This window comes from Poecilia mexicana, unplaced genomic scaffold (genome assembly GCF_051168715.1).
Source record: "Poecilia mexicana isolate PSO_F unplaced genomic scaffold, ASM5116871v1 scaffold_10, whole genome shotgun sequence".
Lineage (NCBI taxonomy): Eukaryota > Metazoa > Chordata > Actinopteri > Cyprinodontiformes > Poeciliidae > Poecilia > Poecilia mexicana.
The window spans coordinates 22,465,307-22,484,665 of NW_028263379.1; the positions used below are offsets into that span (position 1 = coordinate 22,465,307).

The window sequence follows — 19,359 nt, forward strand, 5'->3', positions numbered from 1 at the left end:
GATGACTCAATATTTGAAGAATATTACAATACAAGGAAACTCATACTTTCAAAAAAATTCTTTAATTTGAACTAATTTGCAGCTTGTCTTAAATCAACTTTAACGTGCACGGGGTATTTAAGATAAATTTTGTGACTTGCAGAAGTATTGACTTTGCACATTTTTACCACATTACAACTAGAAAGTTGTATTTTGTTTTGATTTTTTTATTATTATTTTTAGACTTACCAACATAATTGTGAACAATTGCAAACCAGAGGAGAAATTATAATTGGCATTCAAATAAAAATCTTAGAGGCTGGTGTGCATTTATATTCAGCCTCCTTACTCTGATACCCTAAAAATTAGATCTCGTCCAACCGATTGCGTTTACAGGATAAGACGATCTACTTGCAATACGACCTCAGTTTGAATATAGCTGTTTTTGAGAAGGCCTCAACGGTTTAGAGAACATTAATGAACAAAGACATTCATGAAGACAAAGGAACACAGTGGGCAGGACTGACATAAAGTCTTGGAGAAGCTTAAAACAGGTTTTGGTTTATAAAAAAGTATCACGTTTTGCTGCTTTTCATTGAACACTTTTTAAAACCATACAGAGTCATGTTTGCTCTCTGTTACAAGCCATGCAGGGCCACAGTAACCAATTATTACAAATCAAAACTTTAGACTTATATAAAAGAAGACTTAGACTGCTCATCATCTCCAACAACCACACAAGCATATTACCCCCATGGTGAAACATGGTGGTGACAGCATCACGCTGTTGATCTGTTTTTCTTCAGCACAGCACAGGGGTTCCAGAGTGAATGGAAAGATGGGTCTAAAAACTGATAAGTCTTTGTAGAAAACAAGATAGAGGCCCAAAAAAAAGCTGAGACTGAGGGTACACAACCACTTTGCAGGCAGAGTTGCACTGGCTCAGACGAAGACATAATCATGTGTGGGAATGGCCCAGTCAAAGCCTTGGCCTAATTCTAACTGGCAATCTGCTTCACAAAGAAGACCTGGCAAACGTATCAGTCAGCAGATATGCAAAGCCGGTTAGAGACACACCCCAATAAACTTGCAGATGTAATTCCAGTATTTAAGGCTGACAATTATGCTCTACTTTGTGCAGTTATATATGTGTGCTACAATCCTAACAAATTATGTTTAAATTTTTAATTTTAACATAATCAACTGTGCAAAAAGGTTTTGAGGTATGGATGCATTTATGAGCTGTTCATTGGGTGTCAGTCTTTGGGTATTTCCAAACAACAAAAAGCTAGTTTTGTGTTTTGAGTTCTAATTTTGCTGTTGTTATCTGCTTGTGGAGTGCTACTTGGAGATATGCTATAATTAATCGGTTCGTTTTGGCATTATTGTTCTGTTTCTGTCCATTATCGCTGTGTTTGGTGTTTTTTGCTTGGATTATTATTATTTCCATTTGTAGCTCTGACCCTGAATCGATCTTTCTCTCGCAGTTCCAGTCCCCGACCAGCAGGTGGCGGAGCTGCTCCCTGAAAGCTGGTCATCGCTGGAGCTGCCTTGCCTTGATCTCCATTTTGTATGTTTTTCCTGGAGGTTAGCACCTACTTTCCCAGTGGCTAGCAGCGCAGCTCAGGCAGTGTGACATTTTTGCATGACTACTCACTGCAAAATCGGACCCGGGAAACTGAAAAGCAGACAGAACACACCCAGATTCACGAGTGCTGCTGTTTGGTGTAGTCATGTAGCGACGATACGACGAGTGGGGAGTAACAGAATCAGTCAGCGTGTTGTGAACTGCCACTTTCAACCAAAACAATGTTGACTGATGACCTGTGGACTCTTATTAGCAGCCTGTCATATCAAGGGTAAATATGATAGTTTTTATTATATTTATTGCATACGATTAAATACACTAACATAACTTAATAGTAGCTAGACATGCACTTACAATGCCTGTGATAGCCTTTAGCCCCTCGAAATGTAGCCACTTTAACTCTTAGCCACTCTGCAGCCTAGCATGCTAGCAGTTCGCAAAATGCTAACAGTAGCTCATCTTGGATTTCGGTGACATTTAATGATCTTTGCGTTAAATTGGTAGCTGAATCCTTATTGTTTAGGTTTGTTATGATTAGTGTGTAATGCATGGGGATAGGTGTCTGAACGTTTGTAATTATTTTGCAAACTAACGTCAAATAGCCTAAGCTAACTGTCAAACGCCACGGGAGGGGGGGTGTCTCCGCTGTTCACCCAGCCATTCAGCCATGCTGTCGTAAGGACCGCTGAATATGCATAGTGGGATGAGGGTCCAAAAGGATCCAGAGGCCCTGGGCCTTGCTCCAGTGCTTGGTGTGATTAACAGCTCCTGCTGGAAAGTTGTTTGGAGGAAATACATTTACAAAGAGATGAGATCTGGCGCAGAGTTGATGTTTACATAGATTACATTTTGTGGATTCCGTCTCAGAGGTGAAAGAAATTCGAAATTATAAAAGGTAAAAACATGAAGACTACCAAGAAATATCAATACATGGTGATGCACATTGTTTACTACCAGGCTGCTGCACAGCCAGGAAATGCAAATTAACCAACCAGCTTCTAATACAGTACATCCGCAAAACTGTAATGACCAAACACACGTAATGAAGCAGATGATGGCTAACCAATAGGTCTCTGGCCTATAACATAATTAACAATGGTTTATGACCCAGAATACGGCTCTATAAAGTGTCTAAGTAAAGCTAATAAGCCAAGGGCAAAATAAAACAAACAGTTCATACATTTCTGCATGTGCTGTTTTAATCTCTTTTTGACTCTTGTAATAAATATTTAAAAATATTATAAAAGATGCTGTAAGAAATTTGTACTAGATTGGAATTGACCTATTTCCTCATTATTGGTTTTGATTAGTGATCATCAAGTCAATTACTGATCCTATTGCTTTTTTTCTATTGATTGATGATTGATTTATTTAACAGATGCATGGTCCACAAAGACATAAAAATAAATACACATAAAAAATTAATTGAATGAATCAAAATTAAGAACTCTCATATTTTTTTTAGTTTATCAATACATCAACCACATTCTTTTTTTCTTTTTCCAGTTTAAGAAATATCCTAATCACCTCAAGACCCCCATGACCCAGAATGGGGGGGTCCTGACTTCTGCCACAGATAAAATGTACAAGATCTGATATGCATTGCTCAAAGGTTACGCCCACAGAGTGGATAACAAGATCCCTGCAAACTGCTTAAGTCGCTTGAAAACACAGCAGAGCCAGTTTTTGGGAGACCTTGCTCTGGAGCCTATCCACAAATGCTTTTGTTAGGCTTTAGTTGCTGATTTTTTATTTTATTATTTTTTTTACCCTAAAAACTATGGAAATATTGGGAAATCTGATAACTGGAGAGATTTTAATGTTTATTATAGTCCTCCTCCTACCTGGTAGGTAAAAACATCATTGCTTTATGGCATCCTGTCAGTCATACTAACATTTTAAACAAAGATGATTATTGTAATTATTTATTTTTATTTCTAGCAAAGAAAACTAACTCACAGGTTATTATTACAGTCATATTAATGCTACCTAAACCATTTAGTTTCATGTGACTTTGTAAAAGAGAGCAATTTAAACCAGAACGTAGAATAAAACGCCCATTCCATCAAAATATATTTTCAGGTAACCATGCTTATTATGCAGAATATCACCTGTTTTTTTATTATTATTATTATTATTCTGCTTTTTATACGGTAGTAACACTGTAGCAAGCCAATATAGCTGTTCACTCACTCAGGCTATCTGCTCGGGTGCCCAGCCTGCAGGCAGCTGCTTACGGGATCTGCCAGTTTTAGTTTCTCACCTTCTACAACGGCGTCACCTTAATACGAACGACGCATGCTGCTCCTTTGGTTTCCACACCGTGCCTGCCTGTCCTTGCTTTAGTGATAAGAAATATTTTTAAACTGGGGCGACGTGGGAGAAACGTAGGAATGTTTTTTAACACAAGCTGACCAACAATTGGCAGCAACATGTGAGGGAGGGGAAAGCTGTTTTGCTTCATGTTCCGTATAGCCGGCGAACAAATATAGTTTCTCTGGCATCTCTGTGAAAAACCCCAGTATATCTTGATGCCTGTGACCAAAAGCAACTTAAAAAGTATGACATTTTGAAAATAGATGAGAGGAATTATAAAGCCTTGCAAAAATGCTGACCTATGTAAAATCTGTGCCCTTGCAGGCCGCATAGTTGATTGTATAATACAGTTTGAATCATGTCCAAACCTTCAGCAAACAGCATAATCTGTCTGTAGGAACCTGTTTGTTTATTCTTGGCATGTCCACACATGTTCTTGTTACCCTTAAATTAGCTGACAGACCATACTTTTGAGTCCAAGAAGGCATCTAAGCCTTCAGGCTTTGCCTTTGATTTTTTATTTATTTTTTTCTCAGATAGCAAACAGACGGGGCTTACGGATTCATTTCAGAAAACTTGATGTCTGGGCAGATTTTTATGTTTGTAGATTGCCATTGTTTTGTAGAATCTCTGTGAGATTGATGCTATCATATCTAGAGTTATGTTGTTTGTGTATTTTCCAGCTATCTGGATAGTTAAATTCACAAATTACCGTGAAGTGGGATTCTAACAGTGTCTTTTCTTCCCCAAATCAAAAGATGGATCAAGGTGGAGTGAAGAAGATAGCGTACAGAAGAAATGACCATCTAAGCAAACTGGTCTACACTGAAAGCCCTGAGGAGGGAGGTCTTCTAAAGGTGGCTCCTCACAGTGCCATGTCCATCACCTCTCCTCCTTCTGTCGTTCTTCCATCCAGCCCATTAATGCAGCCTGGACAGGTGACCAACGGCCTCAGCAACAGCCCACTTCCAGAGGAGCTTGCCTCAGCCCCTGCCACGATCGGTTCCTCGGTTGACAGTTCAGAAACCAGGGGCCTGACCAAAGATCAGAGGCCTGAAGAGCTGCACTTGTTCCAGACGCAGACTTTCAACACCTTTGGGCATCAGGTCCTGCCCCAGTTGGATGCCAGCATGGCAGACATTACCCAGTCCTCCATGGACTCCCTCATCGGGGGGTCGGATCCCAACCTATTTGCTGTGAAAACGGAGGATTTCTCCATGGATAAAGGCGAGCAGGACCCCAACGATCTGGACCACGCCTTTGACCACATCGGCAAAGACGTGGACATGAACCAGAAACTGTTCAACGAAACCAGTCTGGATCTCCTTCAGGAGTTTGACCTCACCGCATCCCCCTCCGATTTTTACGTGGGGGACGATGACGCCTTCTTGTCCACGCTGGCAGACGATTCTTTGCTCGCAGACGGGGCAACCGAGAGGGACGTGAAACCCTCCGTGGTCGAGAGCGTCGGCACCACCGGGGCGCTCGCCAGTGTTTGCAACAGCAGCAAGGCGTCAAGCCCACTTGAGTCCAAGTCCAAGTCTCCTTCTTTGACCCCTACAACCACTTTTCCCGCCGTGGTGAAGAAAGAAAAAGATACCGACTTCATCCAGCTCTGCACACCGGGCGTGATTAAGAAGGAGAAGACGTCTTCGGGGTATTGTCAAATGAGCGGCTCGAGCCCCATCTCTATCTGTGGGGTGAGCACGTCGGGGGGCCAGAGCTTCCACTTTGGAATCAACGCCAGAAACAGCGACGCTCTGCAGGAGAAGGACCAGAAACCCGTGTCTGGCTTGTTCCTCCCAGTAACGACCATCAGTGGAGCCTGGAACCGGAACCAGGGCGACAGCTCAGCAATGCGCAGGGCCAGTGAGGTTTTCTCAAGCTCTCCCTCCTTCTCCTCCAGCTTTGCCAGGTAAATAAATGTTTGATTTAATCCTGCATAACCTTTAGAAGATAAAATAGTGATAATGTTAGTGTTTAACAGCAAGTCATTACAGTACAGAAATTTTAGTTCTTCTTGTAGAAGAACTAAAAGTCATTTTAGTCACTTTAGATGATAGTGACTAAAATGAGGCCCAGTTGTGTCATAGCATAGGCCAGTGTGAGTATGTCGCTGTATAATAAAGAGTTTATGCAAACTCTTGAAACATATTTCCATACAAGGTCTTAAATTACCTCCACGGTCTTACATTTGTAAAGTGATCCATTCATTGTTTCTTCTGTTGACTTCTCTGTTTTAATTAGTTTTTGGAGGAAATATCTTTGTTCTTTATGCTTTAGCTCTGACCTGTAATATGGATTGACAATAAATACATTATATTTAGCCTTTTTTTTGTGCAAAATTTTAATAAAAAAAAAAAGCCCAAAAGTGGCTTCTTGTGGTTTAAGTAATTGAAATCAAAATGTTTGTCTTAGCTCCAGCTCCTTTGTCATCAAACTGTGCATATAAGGAGAGTTTGGCCTTAATCCAGGCAGGGATTTCAGATGTTGTGAGGCTTGCTGTGCTTTAAGGAGTTGAATTGAGGTGAATTATGCCAAAGCTGAAAAACACAACCATAAGAGGACAAAGTGCTGCTAAAATAAGGCAACCTATTGATCATTAGACATTGATAGTGACACAAAGGCTTCAGCAAAAATCCAAAAAATAACATGTAAAAATTAGGCGTAAGTTTTAAGTGCTTATTAAGGCGCGTTTTTGAAATGGGTTGATTAATCCAGTTTTAGTTAGTCAGACTGTTGTCGATAGTAGCCCTGTTGGAAACAATGTCACTTTTCTGCTGTGAGCATGGGAAAAGTCTAGCAGCTTTCTTTCTGCCAGCTGACTGGCAGTGTGCGGTGGAGAGGTAGTTCTGCGTCTCTCAACGCCGGAGAAATCTCTGGTCTCAGAAACGTTCTCGGCACAAGCTGTGGGAGCGGTACGATGGCAAATTTCAACTTGAGATTTTAAAAACCGGTTAGTGGTCATCGGCCCCTTCCTGAACTGGGCAGTCGAGCTTATGTTGGGGTTGGTACCACTAAATATTTGAGTGGAAGTGAAATAACTTGATAAATTGTTAATAAAGCTGCAAGAAGGTGGTTTAAGAAACATTTAGCTGTCAGGTTAAACTTTATCCACAGCTATCCCTCATCTGCAAAGTTGTACTGACTTCTTTCACTCTGCCTTCTAAACCCGCCACTACTTTTGATAAGAGAAGTTTCTTGCAGTATTTCAATAAGCGTTTTGTCCTGAAATGCATGATGCCAGCTTTTAAAGGTTTGCTTTTTCATTCTCCTAAGTTTTATTGAAAGACGGGCGACACCTGGAAAGATTCGTTGCATGCTTCTGGACGGGTGTCGTCATGCTCTGTAACCGTTGGCTGCTGATTGATTGTTTGCTCGGCTTACGTAACCCCTGTGCAGTGAAATGGTTTATGTGTCATAATTGCTTGTTGCTGTTTGCTGTCTTTGTGCTGCTTCGAAATGACAGAACAAGGCAAGAAAAGTAAAATAGTTCTTCCCGTTATAAGAAGCTCGTACAAAAATAGAAGCATTTAAAACAATTGTTAGTTGTGATGGTAGTGATGCTATTTATAGTTCAGCCCAGACGGAGCTGAATAACCAGACTCACAATGTGATTATCAAATGCATGTTGTTTGTTTGTCCATTTTATCTATATTCTTTCTCTATCTTTTTTTTATTTTTATTTTTAAAAAACCTTTAATATTCTTAAGTTAGAGAAACGCATAAGAACTAAAATGTAAATGCTATAATATATCTGTGCAAAAGAAAAATCATATTCTGTTAGTTGAATGGCTTAATTTCCAGTCAAAGATCACTTAAAAACAGATGTTTGTTTTATCATGTTCATATGAACATGTTTGGAATAAATTTGGTGTGGTAAACTGAAGAGGAAATAATAAAAAAATAAACTAGTGACAGTAATTCATCCGACTCAGACGAGTCCTTATCCCAGTCAGCTAATGCACCTTGCAGAAGCACCACCGCTTCTGCAAGTGTTACCACTCAGTGTTACTGAGGGTAACTTACTTTCAGTATCAGTGTGATATTAAGTAGCCTGTCACAAATGCTAAGGCTAGCTAGCATGGCTAACCGATGACAGTGGATAAGCAGTTTTCCTGGAGGCAAGTTATTTCTAGGCCATTAGCACACTGAGCAGCGGTGCACAAAGTTGATAGATGGTGTTAAAAACTTCCTCCTGGCTCCGATTGGTTGTTTTGGGTCGGGAGCCGTGCATTTTCCAGAAGAGTATTAGATCAGGGGAAAGATGAAGGAGCTATCACATACTATACTGTCACAACATAGTGACCATTTTAACAAATATTTTAAAAAAAAAAGTATTTTGTAAACGTTACATAACTTTAAGAGAAGTTAGTATATTTAGCTAACCAAATATATATAGAAATGTGAAGGTATTATGCTATTGTAAAATATCCTGCCCAATATTTCATCCAAGCAATCCTTTGAGGTAATAATATTGCGCACACTGACATTGCTATGCCAATTCAAACTCACTATAACTTTAAAGAGATTTATTTATTTATTTATTTTTTAGGAAACCTGGAGATAGAAAATAGGCCTCTAAATTCTGCGCATCCCTACTAGAAATTGTTTGTTTTGTAACATTTGTTGAATGTAATGTGAAAGATTGCAGTGTTTATTTTGAAGGTCTGCAAATATCTGGTTGGGTTTTGGAGTTTCAGCTTGACGACAGATAAAGCCGTCGTCGTCACAGAGAAAAGAACCTGCGCAAATAAGATAATGAACCGACTGAACTTGCTTGGTGAGAGGTTCCTTACAAGCAATCAGGGGAAAGATGAGCATTTTTAAAGGGGGAGTCCTACTTTGATCTCAGTGACTTTGTTAACTTTTGCAGCAGCCTAAAGGGACGTCTGCTTGTTTATGGTGCGTCCCTGCTCCACTACGCAGTCGTCTGTTGTCGCAGTAATTTATTATTAGTTGGAAGCTAAAATAAATCCTTTTTTCTCTCTCTTTCTTAGATTTTCCTGAGTTTTTTTTACAGATTTGATCCATGTGTCATCTCAAAAGCATGTGCAATGGCCACACTTGGTTTAACAAGTAGAACGAACAAATTATGACCTTCAGAGATCACTCATGCATGTCCTATAAGATTAAAATTCTTTGGATGTATTGAAGGATGAAAGCGTCTCATTGTTCCTGTACTTGTTTCAGAAGCGACGCATTGACATTTCTGCTGCAGTTTTTTCATATAGTCAGTATTTAAACCCCTCCAAAACCCCCTCAAACAATGCATCTTTCATAGCTTTATTACTTAGTTGCCCTTTAAAGTGTTAGGAAGGAGGCATCATGTGGAAACGACCAGTTCTCGTGTTTGTGTCGCTCTCACATTCACGCCTGTCTGGTTTAGTATCTGACAGGGAGCGATCAACTTAGCGTTTGCACGCCAAAGGGCCTCCTCTTAACATTGTGGTTTGCTTTGCTTATTCTCGGCTCCACCTTCACTCCTCGCCGACATCTGTATGATTGCAAGGTGACCAGGAACAGATGGGCAGAGAGACATAAGATACACCTCATCTTCTCCTAACGTGCAGCTCAGACCGCCCTGTCTTTGTGTTCCGAGTAGGTGTGTGTTTGTGTTTAAGCTTAGGCTTACGCCTGTGTGTGGTGTGAGGCTGAATTAACAGTGGGCGTGTGGCTGTTTGCCCTGTCAAACATATCAGGGCGCAAGTTCACGCATTTACATGTGTGGAATGAGGGGAAGTTTGTTTTTATTGGGGCATTTCTCCATCCTGAGGCTCGAAGGCTGAAATGGCTTGAGGGTCATCAGGGGGTTTCTGTCAGGCTTTCCTCTTCAGTTTCACAAGCAGTGCTGCACCTTCTTCCTACTAAATATGTCCTTGCTTGGTACTGAGTAACCGACCTGCCGTAACCTCAGACTCTGACATGGTTACTCTGTGAAGGAGTGACTCAAAGTTACCCCAGTAAACAATTATTTCTCTCATAGTTATTTTGTTTTTTTGTTTTGTTGTTGTTTTAGCAGTATGACTTACAAAGCCCTTATTTACACATAAAAAAGAATCCTTTGCTCTGGGAAATGTCAGCTTTGTTACTATTTTTGGTGGAATACACACCCTGATCACGGGCTAACTGGTTCGACGATGTGAGGCGACCTGATTGAATCTGAGTTGTCGTGAAAAGAAATACCTGCGAGGAACTGCTAAAACACGCCGAAACCGAATTCCCCTGCAAGATCCCGGCTCTTTATTAGGCCTGTGTTTGCTAACCGTTGTTTGTGGGGAAGGCATTTCCTCCCCAGCCCCTGCAGACCTGTTTTGAATATTTATTAAAGAGACAAAGCGCTGCGGGTTATTTGGTCTGTAAATTCAGGCTTGATCACTACCATGAGTCTTCAGGAAGTCTTGGGGGCTTTTTTTTTTTTTTTTTTTTTAATTAAGTGTTTTATATTGGTGAGCTCTTATAAAGCTGGCTTCCTGCACATGCAGACAAAAGCAGCATGGTGTTGCCTCGGCATACTGTTGCAGCAGCATGCAAAGCTTTTACACAAACTTTACACGCCTCTGTTACAATACCAGCTTTTTGAGCCTCAAAAAATGAAGAATTATTTGCAAACGTTTGCAACTTAATGTGGGTGTTACAAAGTTTACAAAGAATCCAAATAAACTCGCTGTACAAAGTGCAAAAGAATTGCCTAGCATGCACATCATCAATAATTGGAGAAAATTTGAGACATTAACTCGACAAGGAGGGCTGATCACAACACACAGGTAGTTTTAACAGGTTAAAAATGCAAATTGCCTTGATAGGACGAAATCTGCTGTAATCTCTGCTTTTGTTTGACTGAAACTTTTTCTTCAAAAACAAAAACCTCTGCACCAGGAACCTTTTGGGGAAACCGGGTTACGGTTAGAACCAGGCTCCGAAACTAGACGTTTTGTCTCAGCGGGTAGAACAATTTGTAGGTCGAAATGCCAGTAGCTTTTCACGCCAAACGTTCATGTCTGCAAGTAACCTGAGGATAAAGAGGGACTTTGGCTTACAGAAACCACTGGGGACTGCAAATATGAAACCGTCTCAACAACAGATTGACTTAAGAAGAAAATTTAAGGTTTTGCAATGGCTTAGCTGAATCCAGAGGTAAAACTAACACAAAGTCTGAGGAGTCACCTGACAAAAGTTGTGTGTAGAAATGTCTTCATTACTGGGGATATTTGGAGAACCTTGCAGTGGGGAAATGTCACCAAGTCAGGCTGCGGGACCCAAACAAACCCCTAACAAATGAAGCTGAAAATGAATCATAATGTGCTTCTAAAAAGGGTGTCACCATGCAACCAACTTCTTTCACCAAAGCTTTATTTTTACATTAGACTGCCACTGCATGTTTTTCATGCGCATCCTTGTGGCCGTCCTTATTCCAGAGGTTTCCGTTCATCTTGTATTTCCAGCATCAGTTCAGTTTTGGGGCCAATACCTCTAAATATTTAAGTGGAGCTGAAACAACGTGGTAAATTGTTAATGAACCAGAGAACAGCTGCTTAAAACTTAACAAAGAACAACCTCATCTGTAAGGATGCGACGTCCTGATGGTGGGTTAGCGGTAGCTAAAAGGCGTAGTTTTAGCCGAACTGCTTGTGGTTTCATTGACTTTCATGAAGCAGTAGCTGAATCTCGTGTTTTATGTGTTCGGCTGTTTTTATTGATGTAATTAGGACAACAACCTCTGTATTACTGCTACATGAATAGGCAGCCTGTATAGTGCGTTAGTGCGGTTACTCATTCAGTGCAGTTCACAAGAGTTTTCACTTCACAATGCTTGTCGCCTCAGGTTTTTTACACAAGATCAAGTAACTAAAGCACATTCCCTACCTACCTCAACCAACTTCAGGCTTGTCTGCTATTGTTTAAGTTATATTACTATGCATTGTACAAGCCTGCAGCAGTCTTTAAAAGGTAAACAGCGCCAACTGCATCTACTTGATAATACAAGACCCCATCTTGAATTAGTCTGGAGGATTTTTTTCTGTTTAAGCAAAATATTGCTTTAAAAGTATTGGTTAGACTTTATGTACCAACAAACGCATCATTACAGATACACAAAATTAAATAATGGTTGCTTTTTAATAGGGCTATAAGTACTTTAGCTGGACTTTGTCTGGTAAAGTTATGAAAGCAGAGTGCATTCACACCAGCCCTGTTTAGTCCGCTTTTCACCAAACTGGTTTGTTTGCCTCGAAAGTTCGGTTCGGGGAGGAGTGAATGCGCAATCGAGCTTTGATGCAGACTAAAGAAAGTCCTCCTAAAAGCTTAGGTGTCAGGTCGAAGTGAACTCTGGTGCGATGCGGATCCATGTATATGAACGGCAAGCGGACCGGAGACCGCTTCAAAAGCAGAAAGTGGACAAAGTGCAGGGGTTTCTAAGTACATACAACCAAAACACACACACACACACACGCGTGTCTAGAGCTAGCGTTAAAAATGTCTTGCGGTCTTTTGCTAAAGACAAAAGAGAACTCTTACAATAGCTAAAATCAATTTTTTTTATATCTATCTTGTGAAGAAGGAAGTTGGCTCTGTGTCTTTTTCGGAGCCTTTTGGGTCATTTTCTTTGATGGTTCTTGGTGAAACGCCGCCACAGACGAGGAGGGGAACAGGTTTTTTAAAGGGTTTGGTTCCTTTGACTCGGTACAGTATGAAATCAAACCGCACCAGCTGAAAATGTAACAAATGTTGGAATTTTGGTTCCAAATTGAACCAAGCCTACCATTATACCCGCTGTGAAAACAACCCAAGTTGATACACAAGTCAGCATCTGTTCTTTAGCTAACTGCTGGTGTTAAACCGGAGGACTAAAAGACTTGGACTGCATTTAATCACCTGTAGTTCAACATTGGAAGTATTTGTTATCAACATTATCCCATGTTTCCTAACCCTAGCATTTAAAAACTCCGATCTTTTTAATGCTACAGAGAAGAATGTTGTCCAAAAGCTTCTTTAAACCATTTAAAAAGATCAGCATTTAATGTGAGTTTAGTGATTGCATCAAACAGGGTCATGACTTTGTACTTAATGTCTATTGATCTATAAACCGTAAATGTATCCTCAGCATTTTTCATAATGTCCTTCAGTAGCCGGGTCATGGATTGAGTTTATTCCTCCCTCTGTTGATCGTTTTATTAATTACATGGAATAACACCGTCTCTCTCCTGTACAGATGGGATGAGTGACGAAAATGAAAAATTAGACTTAAATAATATTATCACCTATTATTTATTTGCAATTTAGCTCCTGCTTCTATAAATAGTATTGTTTTTTATTATGTATTTATTGGAAACAATATCGCTTTACCCCCCCCTGCAACTGCATCAACATTACTGATCAGGTATATCTAACGGGGCCTTCTATGAATTCAGACGTTTCCTTTTTATTTAACAAAACCACTGACGGAAAACAGCAGATGGTTTGAGAAGTGTCTGCTGAAAGGCAGCAATGCCGAAGCGGAGAGTCGCAGTAAGTGAGATCCTGCTGCCGTCTGGAATTAGGCCGCCAGACGAGGTGCCTGGACAAGCCAGAGATCTCACTGTGGTGGGAGAACTCCAGGGTGTTTCTCACACGGGAATACCGAGTATGCTCTGAGAAACTGACTGACTCACTGATTAATAAAGCTTCAAAGAGAGGGGGGGGATAAAAACAAGCATAATAAAGTGGATTACACCCCGGCGACCAGGTGCTGAAACATTGCGCTTTGTCTCAACTTCTGTTATTGACTTTCTTTAATCAGTAAAACACCTGCATGAACACGTAGAAGTTACATAAGTTTTTAAAACAAACGACAAAAAAAAAAATCTTAAAAACTGTTTTTGTTGCTGTAATTTCGATGTGGGTATGCTTGTTGGCCCTGCGGCTGTTTTTCCACAGCTGTGGCGTTTCCAGGACTTTGCAGTAACTTGAACACGCATGCTTCGTGACGACCAACCGAGCCGGATACCGTAGTAGAGCTGGTAATTATCTGGTAATTATTTTTGTCTTCGAAAGAACGGTGGCGTTGTAGAAAAATCTGTGAATGAAGCAGTCCTGGTGGCTTAAGCAGCGCTCCGACGCCATCCAGTTTGATTGAGCCGTTTCTGGTCCGTAGGGGTTTTATAAATAGCTGTGTGTTTTCATATAAAGCCCACATCGTGCGTGAGAGTGTTGGCGGTTCTCGGCTTTCGCTATCTGCTGATCGCGTGGTCAGAGGAGCAAATGTTGCCGCGCCACACCCCTCGTCTCCTCTCTGTCTCTGTCCGTACGCTCAGAACTGGTTCAGGTCCACTCAGCTGGTTTGATTTTTCCAGCGCTTCCCCTGAGCCACATCAATACTCCCTTTGAACGGCTCTTCTAGTAAATATTCGAATGCTTCATAAGTTACTGTCTACAAAACGCTGCTATCTGAAATGATCACATTCTACTGGGTTTTTTTTTTTGTTTGTTTTTTTTTTAACAAAACTGTGTTTTTGAACAGTGTCGTCTAATATTTCAGGCCTCTCTGAGCGTGCTTTCTTGTCCTGAACACTTTCTTGTTGCTAAAACTCCATTTCGCATGCGGTGTCGTAACATTAAACCGCACATAAATGAATAAAGGTATGAGCTAATAGTTGATCGCTGCTGATTCAATGTCAAAGTCCTGTTGAATCAACAAGCAGAAACGCTGATCTGGATGCAAAATGTTCTTCATGCATTTTAACCAGTTAAGTCGGACTCCGTCAGCCCCCCTCCGGACCTCTGACATAAGCCAACTCTTGTTAGTGGAAACTGAAAACACTGGAGCTCTGTGACGGCCTCTCTGTGTCTGTCCATCTTCACCCCCTGCAACCAAGGGCAGAGAGCTTGTCTGTCAGCAGAAACTCTTGAGCTGCTGTAAATCACCTCCATGCTTCAGCCTGCGTGTTTAGGTGTGTGTGTGAGATGCACGCTTGTTGTCTTCGTGCATTCATGTGTGGGTGTGTGCACGTGTGGGCGTGTCATTAGGGCCGCCGATGGCGGGAGCGACCGCGCGTCTGCACGAAGCTCTCGCTCTTCTGACCTACTTTCCTTCCCGCCTCCCCACATCTGGCGCCGAGTGAATGCACCGGATCAAATGCCAGCCATTCCAGCTGCTTTCACACTGGCGCTGCATGCCCGTGCAGCCGCCGCTTTCATTCTTCTGTTTACTTCTTGTTCTGGTTTAGCATAAGCAGGACTCTGGAAATTTGTTGCTGTGTCGAGGTTTGGGAGAGGCAGCAAACTGTCTGATGGTTTTGCCTCTCTTCCTTGTGTTTTTTTTTTTGTTTTGTTTTTATTCCCTGTCATTGTTGAGTTAGCAGAGTGAAACTTGGGAAAGAGGGGAGCTAAGGACGATAAGTTTCCACTCAGCAGACAGCCTTCAATTCATTTTACAGACCAGGAAGCAGGTTCCCATCTACGCTGTTACTAACGGCTCCCTTCAGGAAACTAATATGGAAACTCGGATCCTTTGGGGTTGTTTTTCTTTCGCTTCATCATGTTCGGTTTCCTCCTGTGGTTCTGAAGCCAAAGCAGTAGCTGCTGCTTTGGGCAACAAAAAAAATAAAAAAATAAAAAATTAGGTAATCGAAACAAGTTTGTAAATACAGCAGGGCTGCTGTGGATGAAAGGTGATCATTTATCACACACATTTGTTAATACCAGTTCAATAGTGTCTGGCCCTGTCACTTTAAAAGGAAATACAAAACTTTACATATTGTTGTAACATTTCACATATTTCTTCTTCTTTTATGGTAGGAATCGAGTGGCTTTGTTAAGTTGTATTGTCATTTTTCTTAGGACTGAAATGATTAATTATGACGAATTGATTTGGCAACTAATTTAGTAATCTGTCCCGAAAAAAAAGGAAATTTGCAGAAAGTACAACATACTCAGAACAATTATTAAGCAAAAGCGCCACTAAAGAAAAATATATTTACGTATATATTTTGCATTAAGATTAAAGAAAACGTTTGTCTGTAAATATTTTCTGCCTTCATTTTTTTAGCTGCCGATGTATCCGTCGCTACAATGTTCAAGCGAACACTAAAGGAATGCTACGTTATTGCATTTTGGACAATGAAATGTTTTTTTTCTACTTCTTCTTTAACAGCGGATTGAATTATTTGTTTATTTGCATATTTTAATGTAGTTCTTGTATAAAAAAAGACTTAAGCGGTTCACTGAAAAATCAGCAGAACATGCCGGTAGTAAATTACTTAAATGGTTATTAGGGTTTTTTTTAAATATGTAGACTAAATATACATAGAATAAACACGTGCAAAGTTCAGTAGCAATTTAATTGTTTCCACAGCAGGTTTAATCATTTCTAGTCAGTTCATCACCGTCGTGTGCTGGAAAAACAAACGGAGAAATGACACAACTTCATTCAGCCTCACCCAGCTCCCTTCAAACTAGTAGATGCTGACAAATATGACTTGCATGCAGCCTTGCTCTCACACAATAGTGTTGAGGGACATATTAATAGTGGCCTATGCATAACTACTGCATGAAGTGTCTAAACACAACGGCTCTTTGGAGTGTCGCATGCTTCCCTTCCTAATGGCCCCGTGTGTCGTTAAACGACGCCGCGGCCATAAAACATTTGACATCTTAAGAGGCTCACAAAGGCGAACACTGCATTTACGTTTGCCAGGTGGCATGTCGAGGTCCTCGCATGCGAAACGTGCGCCGTGGCGTTTCTTTTTAGCGTTTGCGAGCGCACGCTGCAGATGTTTTCGAAGTGGAACACAGTCAGACTGTCTCCTCTCGCCCTCCCTGCAGCTGTGTTGTTGTTCTGCGTGTGAGAATGATTCAGAGCGTGCAGACCAGTTCCTGCCGTACTATTTTGGTTGGTCTGACCTCGGGAAAGAAGCACTTCCTTGAGCTCGTCCCCTGCCTTCCTCCGTTTGCTCATAGAGGCTTGACGGAGAGACGGTTGGGTCGCCTTCGCATAGAAAGCCGCACTTAAAACATGTACGGTTGAAAGCGCGAGCATTGGACAAGCATACGTTGGAGTTGGGTTGCAGTTTTCTCACATCTTCAGTGGATTGCGATGTGATGGACCAACATAAAGTTTTGTATGATTGTGACGCGGAGGGAAGGACTGTACATGGTTTTCTAAATAATCTACTAATAAACATTCAAAATGTGTGGCATTTATTTCTGTGCAGGCTTATGTTTGAGCTTGAGACATTTTACAAAGAAAAACTGGCAAATATTTTCTCCCAAGACGGGGAAACATGTAGAGACATACCCTAAAACACTGAGGTCAAGTTTATTTGTAGAGCGCATTTCAGGAACAATGCAGATCAAAGTGCTTTTTATGTTTTTGAAAGGAGTAAACATTATGTTGTAATGCCATAATGCCACAATGAAAAATCATCGAGTAAATACACCTCAAGAATGCTGAACAACGTTCCCCTTACTACTAGGCAGCTCTAAGCAGGTGGGGTTTTAAATAATTCAGTGTTTCAGCATCTTTGCAGTTTTCTGCTGATGTAGCAAAATGTGGTTCTACAGATTACCTCAGAGCGGAGGAAGGTAAATGCACTCCACACTTTTTAGATTTAGATTTCTCAGAAAATATGAAAAATATAATTTTTTTTTTTTTTAAAATCAGTTTACCACTACTTTATTTTCATCAAAATAAAGTAGTGGAATTTTTTTTCAAAATTCAAGTTCAAGTTTGTGGTTCTTGGAGAGGTAACCATGAAGCAGGGCGCTGGGATTATTGTTGGCGAACCCCCCCCCCCCCCCCATATAAACCTGTGATCGATCTCCCTGCTGCAAACTGCAGCGGCCTCGTTTCCGTGTGGTAATCTTGACAAAATCGACGCCCGTCTCGGAGTGGCTGTAATCTTCTGGCCGATAGTAAACTCTCGGGGAATGCGAGAGCTTCCTGTTGACAGCGAGCGTTAACTCATACAGATGGTTTCTGAAAGAGGAAATTTGGTCTCACCACAGAGCTCTGCAGCTTCAAGCAGTTTGCCTCCGACGGTCCACACAGACAGATTTGCATATTCTGTGTCTGATGGTATAACTGCGACGTAAGCTGCTTAATTTGAGGTCCGCTTGCGCGCTGGACGGCGGTGACTTCATTTAGCGCGCACTCGTCGTCATCGTCGTCGTCGTCGTCGTTGTTGTTGTTGTTGTTGTTGGGAGCGTATTGTGAGTGAGGTAATAGGATCTGAAAGCCCTGCAGCAAAGCCGACACCACCTCGCTGACTGAGAGGACAAACTGGTTCCCCCTTTATTTCGTCCACCGTCGTTATCTTCATCTCTGTGAAGCGGATCACTGGCCAGAGCGGCTAAAAGCTAAAAAGGGCTTTGAATGTGCTTTGTGGTTTCTCTCTTTGATCGTAAGCAATTAATTAATTCAGTTCCACGCGACGATAAAGTCGTAGATTATAGCTCATTTATTCGCGTGGCTGACCCCTCCGCCCCTCCCTCAAGGTTTTGCTCCCACTGACCACTTTGTTCAGGCTGACCCAACAGAGGTGGGTCTGTGCCAGCCTGTGCTCACAGCTTGCCGTCTATGACTCCCCCTGCACACAGATGTTGATTTGTCTCCGACAACTGCCCTCGCTGTCGGCCCCAGACGATGCGCCAGCTCGCTGCCACCTAATCCGTCTCTGCGCTCGTGTATCAACAATTTCGACGGGCAACAAGTCCAGGGCGAAAGTGGATCGAGAACCAACTTCTCCGACTGGGAAAACAACAGAGGCTTTACGGTTAATTCTCCAGCCTCCGTTCAGCCGTAACCTCTTGAATTACAACCCACCAAAGAATTCAGGCTTCCCTGAATTCTTGGGGCTGCGATCCTTTTCAGTGCCTCTCTTTTGTTTTGATACGCTGGACGTATATTTGAGTTTAGTTATTAGCTGCTTCTGTTGTCTGTTTTAGTTTTGCACAGATAAAAACCGTAGGGCAACATCTTAGGCTGTTAATGTTTTAATAAATTTAAATTCTGTTTAATATCTTTGCAGCTAATTCAACATAGCTGATTTTTATTCCACCTAAAAAGTCTCCGATGATATGGCTCATGCAACACTTCAAACATTCGATTGCAGAATATGTTTTAGAAATATAAACACTTTTTAATTAAAAAGGGAAAAGGAGTGCTTTGAAACAAAAAAAAGAGAAAAAATCAAGATGTTTGTGAGGTTGTGCTTAAAAATGTACTGAATAATTAAAGACAAGATTTCAAATATGGGCCAGAAGCTGCAGCAGCCAAGACGGTCTTCCTCTCTGGCTGTCCTGGTAAAGGCCGGCAACCTGCTTTGTTTGGAAAAACTGTACTCTCTGTGTCACAAACACGTGGTGAAGTAACTTAAATAATACAGAATGTTTCCAGTTGCCTTTTTGTTAATGTTTGATAAAAGATCATTTTAAATAAGTACAAGAAAAGACAAAGCGAACTTTACGTGATGGTGTACGGGAGGAGTAAGTTGTGAATA

General features: G+C 41.3%; 1 protein-coding gene across 1 annotated transcript in view; it reads left to right on the forward strand.

Annotated features, from left to right (window-relative positions):
* The first annotated feature begins 1,476 nt into the window (after nucleotides 1-1,476).
* The window catches only part of nr3c1 (nuclear receptor subfamily 3, group C, member 1 (glucocorticoid receptor)), a 28,701-nt gene continuing 10,818 nt past the window's right edge, over nucleotides 1,477-19,359 (forward strand). The window contains exons 1-2 of the mRNA XM_088009660.1: nucleotides 1,477-1,838; nucleotides 4,642-5,798. Of these exons, the coding sequence (XP_087865786.1) occupies nucleotides 4,642-5,798 (1,157 nt within the window). The 5' untranslated portion in view covers nucleotides 1,477-1,838. The remainder of the gene's footprint in view (nucleotides 1,839-4,641; nucleotides 5,799-19,359) is intronic.